This window comes from Neltuma alba, unplaced genomic scaffold (assembly GCF_004799145.2).
Source record: "Neltuma alba isolate B1F8T4 unplaced genomic scaffold, ASM479914v2 tig00003558_pilon, whole genome shotgun sequence".
Classification (NCBI taxonomy): domain Eukaryota; kingdom Viridiplantae; phylum Streptophyta; class Magnoliopsida; order Fabales; family Fabaceae; genus Neltuma; species Neltuma alba.
In genome coordinates, this window is record NW_021633332.1 from 54105 (window position 1) to 62271 (window position 8167).

At 33.8% G+C, this 8167-nt stretch overlaps 1 protein-coding gene across 1 annotated transcript; it reads right to left on the reverse strand.

The window, feature by feature from the left end:
* Window positions 1–3763: 3763 nt before the first annotated feature.
* Window positions 3764–5514, reverse strand: LOC114741882 (pentatricopeptide repeat-containing protein At2g36730-like). The gene has a single exon (XM_028930134.1). The coding sequence runs from the start codon at window positions 5358–5360 to the stop codon at window positions 3840–3842; it is 1521 nt and encodes a 506-aa protein (XP_028785967.1). The 5' UTR covers window positions 5361–5514; the 3' UTR covers window positions 3764–3839.
* Window positions 5515–8167: the final 2653 nt, after the last annotated feature.

Here is an 8167-nt window from a genome sequence, read left to right on the forward strand (position 1 = left end):
TAGACTGACTTAGAAAATGGACACTATCAGTCCATTCACTATTCAATGAACAGTAATTGGCTTGGACAAATAGCGTCAGCGTTTTGAGCTGCATGTAATTTAATTATTTGCTGTATTTTAATCAAAGCTGACATCCAAAGTTTTAATTATTGACAAAGCACAATAGTGTCATTCAGTTTATGTAGTCAACATCACTTTGTGAAATAAGGCTCATTGTTATTGTATTGATTGTTTTTTGCCAATCAGCATATTGATATATTGATATTTTTAAAACTCATAGAAATCCCTTGAATTAAATCACGTGAAATAAGAACAAATAATTATTTGATTTTGCGTAAAGAACCGAGATTATTGATGTGAAATCCCTCATTTTTTTCAAACTAGGACTTTGACATCATACATTCAAACAAAGAAGCGTTAAAATGTGCTAACTGTCTTGCCAGAAGAACTCATGATGTGAGCACTGAGCTTAATATCTTCCAGACTCCCCGAAACTACTGCGTTGGCCTACTTTTGGTAGACTTGCATTATTTCACGTAGTTATTTTTCGTCAGATTCTGCAGGTTGTAACCTGTTGTTTTTTAATCTTCAAGCTTGTTCGTGCCTTTGTATTCAAAAAACGACATATAGAGAGAGGGATTAAAAAAAAATGCTCGAGGACCTTATAATTAAAATCACATTAAATACAATGATTACATCTTGATAAAATCGTGCACAGTTGCATGATCCATAGTTATCTTTGAATCTGGATTTTCCATCACCCAGTGTAGAAATTGCGCAGCAGAAAATACAATTTCAGTTTGAAGCATCTTCCAAAGATTTCGACCATTTAATTGAGATTACTAGAATTAAAATTGAACAATTTAAATAGAATCAAATAATAGAAACAGCAATGGTCATTTCGGTCAAAGACATAAATGAATACCGGGGAACGAAAATACAAGATTTTTTTTTTAATTGGGTTAAACAGCATTTTTGTCCCGGGAATTTTCAGAAAAGAAGTTATGGGTATTGAAAGTTTTTTTTAGTACAATTTTGCCATAGAAGTACTAAAAATGTAGCAATTTTGCCCTGCTCTAACAGACCCAAATGGTCAACATTAGTTGACTCAGTTAAAAAAGCATTTTTGCTCCGAAAGTTTTCAGAAAAGAGCTATGGGTATCCAGAATTTATTTAGGTGTAATTTTGCCTCGGATGTAGTAAAAAACATAGCAATTTCACCATACTCTAAGATTTCACTTGGCTTTTATATAATATATCAATTTATAGGTTACCTAAATTAGTTTAAGAGACAATAATAAATATAAAAAGCAAAGTGGATTAAAATATCATATTTAAGACCAAATCTAATTCTCAACTAGCTCTTATATTAAGAATAAGAATTATTCATGTATATTTTTGTTTATTTTTTATCATAGATATAACATTTTTCAATGGTATTTATTATATAAAAACTAGACATACGTTTATTTAACATATTGCATTGAGCTTTTGAAATCATCACTCAAGTAGATAATAACTTATCAAAAAAGAACTGCCTGCAAATTTTCTTATATTTTATGTTGATATATTCTCTTATCATTTTTTGCACCCTTTATCAACCAAATAGTTAAAGATATTTCTAGTTTGATTTAATTTGTTTCTTTTTTTTTTCTCGGTTTAATGTTCATATATGCTGATCATGATGAAGGGGGAAAGCTTTATTTTTTTTCCAGACTAATTTTTTCATCTGCAAATTCGGCAATTGTTAATCTGACTTTATTGTTATTTTTGTTGGTTGTTCATGTTTTCATGAACACCAATGATGATGATAAAAGGGAAAAGAGGTTTCTTTTGTTTTGTTTTTTTTTCAGAGTGATGATGATGTGACATCTTAGGATAAGATAATATATCAACAAAAATATAAGAAAATTTATAAGCATTATTCTTTTAATAAATTATTTACTTAAGTGATCATTTCAAAAGCTCCATGCAACATGTAAAATAAACAAGTCTAGTTTTTATATTAAAAAAATAGAATTGAAAAATGTTATATCTATGATAATTGATGAAAAGTTAATAAAAATATAGATGAATACTCTTTATCCTTAATATAAGAGTTAGTTGAGAGTTAGATTTGATCCTAAATATAAAATTTTAATCTATTTTGCTTCTCATATTTATCATTTTCTTTTAAACTAATTCAAGTAACCTATAAATTGGTATATAAGAGTCAAGTGAGAATTTAGGATAGGGTGAAATTGCTACATTTTTTACTACTTCTAGGGCAAAATTGTAGAAAAAAGAACTTGTGGATACTCAGATCTTTTTTAAAAACTTCCAGGGCAAAAATGTCTTTCTATTAACTCGGTCAACTAGCATTGACTGTTTGGGTCTGTTGGGACAGGGCAAAATTGCTACGTTCTTAGTGTTTGCAAGACAAATTTGCATCCAAAAAAACTTTCATATACCCACGGCTTCTTTTTAAAAACTTCCAGGGCAAAAATGCTATTTAACCCTTTTTTTATTTTTAGAAGAGATCTTACAGTTACACTTTCGGATGGCTTAAAGGAAGAGATAGAACGTTTAATTTAGATTTACATCAGTTATGGAAAATAATACAAATAAACAACATAAGGAATTTGTACGACTACACAAAAGCAGTTGCAAACAATATTTGATCAAATCTATGGTATACAGACATCATAAGCAATATATTGGCCCTGTAATGATCACAGTTTCCAAATGGAAACAGCTTTGATTCAGAGAAGTGCAAATATTGACCTCCCTCTATACCATTCAAATGAACATGAATTTTTACTCTACACAGAAGTGCTATGTCTTTCTTTACCCATGTGAAACCAGCAGGCACTTTCAATTCTTTTTCTAACATACAAGGGCAATACGAGCCTTGAGAAACAAAACAGACTAGATCTAGTATCTAGTCAACCAGCAAAAATTGCCCAGTTCGCTTTCTAGTTGCAAGCCATACGCTTGTCATCCAAAAACAGGCAAGCACCTAGACGGCACACTGTGCACTAACTCTGTTACAAAAGAAGTATGGCCCTCTCTTGCCATGAAATCTGCACATTTAATGTGTTCTCTTCCTGGATGAAAGAAAAGAACTTCCCAATCTGCATACATGAGTTCCCTTGTGTCAATTAGGACTTTTCTCAAGGGGTGATCTATTGCATTGTCTCGCATCAACAGGTTAAACGCCTCAGGAGAGTCAGTGTAGATGTGAGCTCGCACTTTCTATTCTGTTTAGCTTTAGTATACGTAAAAAAATGATTCAAAAAAATAACTGACCTCATTAAAGCATTGTAAATATAGACAAATGAAGACTATATTTCACCAAGTCACCCTTCCGCATGCTTCAACTTGGTTACTAACAGGATATGAAACCTTTTTGTGCATCAGTGAGGGGAGACATGAGATCTGAGTAGATTTTGATTTTCAAATTTGAGCAGTTATAGGTCTGAAGCATTATGTAACTCCCTCCATTCCGTTGCAACACCACAGTTCATCTCTGCACTCATTTTGTCTGGCGTGTGACGGATGACATGAGAAAAGGAACATCTTTGACAGCCTTTGTGGATGAGATGTCTCACTACAAAGCCATATGCCAGAGCCGAGTGACATGAAGTCCAATAATTGTTTCTCCAACAGTGAAATGTGACAGCCAAATATGAGCCATTTTTGAGCCGGCTAAAGTGGAAGACTAATTTCAAAACAGAAACAGATCAGGAGTTTCAAAGCAAACTAGCCAAGGGATCGAAGAGAAGGAAAAAAGTTGGCCATTTCCAATAAAAAATATAATAGATAAACAACAATGTTGTATTAATCAAAAGTTATTGCTACTACAAATAATTAACCATCTTTAAATGCAGAATCAATCCATCTAATAAGAGATAAACAATCATCAATTCTGGTCGAGAATCATATCCTGAGAAGAAAGTATACATGGACCCACCTAACTCAATACAACTCTCTCCGGCCATCTTCTTTAGCCCCCTATCTTTCATAGCCTTCCTAGCATTTGCTGCGTTCTCCCACATCCCTATTTCAGCATACATGTTTGCAACAATAACAAAATTCCCTCCCCTCCTAGGCTCCAGCTGAAGCAACCTCTTCCTCACCTTATGCCCTATACCAGTATGGTCATTAACGTCATGAATGGTGCATGCACTAAGCAAGGTTCGCCATACAATTGCATCTGGCACAATAGGCATCCCCTGTATGAAGTCGTAAGCTTCTTTGAGATACCCAGCACGACACAAGATATCAACCATGGCTCCGTAATGGATCATCATGGGTTTGATCCCATGAACTTGTTCCATATCCCGGAAGTATTGGTACCCTTCGTTTACCATCCCAGCATGACTACAAGCACATAGAACCCCAAGATAAGTTACATAATTTGGAGTTATGGTAGGATAGTCATTTATTTTGGGGAAAAGTGCAAGGGCTTCCTTGGCAAACCCGTGTAGGGCTAGTCCAAGAATCATTGCACTCCATGTCCACACATTTCTCTCTTCCATTCTATGGAATACAAATTTAGCATAACCTACAGCTCCAGACTTTGCATACATGTCAACAAGAGCAGTACCTAACTGACAATTGAGCGCCATGCCTCTCACTATTACTTGGGAATGTACCCATCGCCCAAGGCTCAAGTTTCCTAACTCAGCACACGCAGAAAGCATGACAACCATGGTGGTTTCATCCGGTTCAAACCCAAAATCTCTCATTGTCACAAAATACCCAACTCCATCTTTGAACCAAAGGTTCTCAACGCAAGCATCTATAACTGAATTCCATGAAACAACAGTTCTCTCAGACATTTCATCAAATACTTGTTTAGCGTCCAGTATTTTCTTACAAGAAGCATAGAAATTGATTAAAGTATTTTGAACGTAAACATCAGAATCCAAACCACACTTGACAACTTCTGCCTGCACTTGCCTTCCTTCTCCAAGTGCTACTACCATAGCGCATGACTTGAAGAGGAACGGGAATGTAAGCTTAGTGCGTGTAACTCCTCGATTCCGCATTTCACGGAATACCCAAATGGATTCAATAGGGGAATGGCTGGAGGCATAGCCCCTAAGGAGCATGTTCCAGGCAACGGGTGGTGGGTTGGGAGAGTAGTAAACAAGTATTCGTGCATAGTTCAAGTTTTTGAAGGAAGACAAAGCATAAAAATAAACGAGCTTTCTAAGCAAAAAAGGATCTTGGGAAAGACCAGAAACTTGTAATTGAGCTTGAATTTGAGAGAGTTGTTTAGTGGAAGCACATAGGTTCAGTAGAGAGAGACATTGGTGCTTCTTAGAGAGGAAGTTTGAGTTGGGGTTCGGGAGCTTTGGAGAGAGTCGAATCATGCATAGGCTTTCTAAAAGCAACTTTCAGAAAATATTTATCATTGGTCTAAGGAACTGGCAATCTGATTCAGAAGAAATAATCGCCCCTGTACAAATCCAAAAACTAAACGCACAATAACCCAAAGGGCATTCTCATCAGGCGAGACGTACATAAGTTATACACAGAGGCAGCTGCGATTGACGAAGGGATGTGCACAAACCCATCCAAGAGTTAGCAGAAGGAAAGCTGCTACTACCCTAAACGACGTCATTTCAAATAATCAATCTTATCCGTCCATTTTCTCACTCAATCTCGATCGTCCATTTAATAACAGTGGTAAAATGAATCAATTTATGTTTTTTTTTTTTGGCCGAAGAATCAATTTATGTTGGATCCAGTAATTAGCCATGATTTTGTTTTTGTTTCTGTGTATATAGACGCAACACACAATTCCAACACGGGTTTTCATTCACTGGCCGCAAAGGTCTAAATGCATTGTTAATTTCATTCTAACTATTTGTAAGAAAATTCATTTGTTATTAAAATGAAATAAAGAAAATAGTTGTGTGGATCGAAGTTTAGATAATATTTTAGAAGAAATCATTTCTGCCCCCCCATTGTATGTTACTTGTTGAACCTTTTTTAATGTATTGTTTTATCTAGATTTTAATAAAATTGTTTTTTTATCCAAAAAAAAAGATAATAAAAGTGCAGTAAATAGTCAATCATTTTATAATCAATTTATACTGGTTATATACATTCCAATTTTGCAAGAGGTCTTTACCATGACTACAAATTTGCCTTCAACATGAATCAAACTAGTTTCTTTATCTAAAACATGTATACACTGAGACATTCTATTTATTTTTTAATTGTAGGCATCACTTGATTGTGACATCCTTTGCTTGAAGCATTAGATTTTAGCCAAATATATAATGATAGTAACTGTAAAGAATAATGATAATCATTAATCAGAGAAAAAAAATCAGTCACTTTTATTAATTTTTTTTTTAACATAGAGTTGTCTTATATCAAAATAGACGATGACAATTTTAAGACTCTTGCCACATTCTGTTGGCACTATGTTACAAAAACAGGTTCAAGGATATTTTTAGATCCTCTTTCATGAAGATCCTCTTGCATAAATTCTCCATTTCAGCTTATGTTATCTAGCTCATTTCTGCAGCATATAGCTTATGATGAGCTGCTCTCTTTTTGGTCATGCAAGCTTATCATTTTGTTCTTTCTGGGATTCTGATGTCTTCTCAACTTATGTGCTCCAAGTAGGCTCTATTTTTTATGAAGATTGCTCATCATTCTGTCATAAAACAGTTCAAAACAGTCACTTAACAAGTTATGTTATTTGGTATTTATCAATCTTTCCCGTAGCATTTTTGTACTAACAAATAGGGGTATTCAATTTCTCCCGTTTTAATCGTCTCATCCTGATCCTGATGAGTTCGAGATAGGATATGACAGAAAAAATTTTGGGACGGGACAAGTACGAGACAAAGTCGTCCCATTCCGTCCCGTCCTGGGGTATTTTTAAAAAAATATTTATTAATAATTATTATTTGATTATTCAATTTACTTATTAACAATAATTATTATTTTTATAGTATTTTTAGCTCTTAAGTTGTAATGTTATCTCAACAAAATCTCCTTCCTCAATGAAATAATTCATAAAGCCATTATATAGTGTTTCTTTTACGGTATTTTTTTTACAGTATTGTTTTTACATTTTTATAATTAAGCTGTTACATAATATTTTTTTATAATGTTTTTATCTTTTTAAACCCAATAAGAAATAAGCATTAGAATATAAAAAAATTCATACAAAAAATTATAATTTTTTTTAAAAAAAGGGGGGGAAAGACGGGACGGGACAGGAACAAAAATCCTTTCCCATCCCTATTCACTAAGACGGATCTCTCTCTTTTTTATTTTGATAGCATTATTTAATTCTTAGTAAATAGCAGATCCTTAGGACACTGGAACCTCATGATTAAGAAAAGATAAATAAGAAGGATAAAGAAATTTATTCATTTATGCACATTGTAATCAGCTCTTGCGTAGAAAGATATAGTAAAAGTAGATTAATACAAACAACACAGGCAAATGCAGTACATGGATACAAAAGGTCGATTAAATAAATAAGAATTTTTTGCCGTAATAACAGTGAGTCGAGGTAGATTTACTTTACAGCATGCATCCTCATCACGCTCCCACCATACTTGATTGCTTCTTCATTTGCCTCACACCAGAAAAATCATCAAATTTATCAGCAATCTGTTGGAGATTTAAGGGGAAAACAAAAGCATATATGAAATAAACAGCACTTTTTTTTAAAATAATAACAGATTCCTATATAAACAAGTTCAAATAGTTCAGAATAGATGGCAATCACTCGCGGTTCCCATTTTACCATCTGTAACACCAAATTACAAAATTTACATTTCAGTCCCAAACCAACTACAACGAGGGGGCTTAACCAAGCTTCTGACGTATTCGCGTAAGAAAAGAGAATAAAATGGGAAGGTTTGGGAAGAAGAGAAGGTAGAAATTAGAGAAAGGGAATCAGAAAGAACAAAGAAGAACATGACAGATTAGGGAGAGTAGAAGAACAAGAGGGGGAACAGAGGAAAACAGAGAGAAGACTGAATAATGCACTTCCTTATAAGGTACTATTTCTGGTCCTTAATATAAGACCATGTTTGACTTTTATTTTAGTCCTAAATATAAGACCCTCATCCACTTTGTCTCTCAATTTATACATTTTTTCCCAAAATAACCCTTCTAACAATGATAGTTTTAGTCAATACACTTA

Bases quoted from the DNA above. Each gene is read 5' to 3' on its own strand.
- LOC114741882 (XM_028930134.1), bottom strand. From the start codon at position 5,360: ATGATTCGACTCTCTCCAAAGCTCCCGAACCCCAACTCAAACTTCCTC.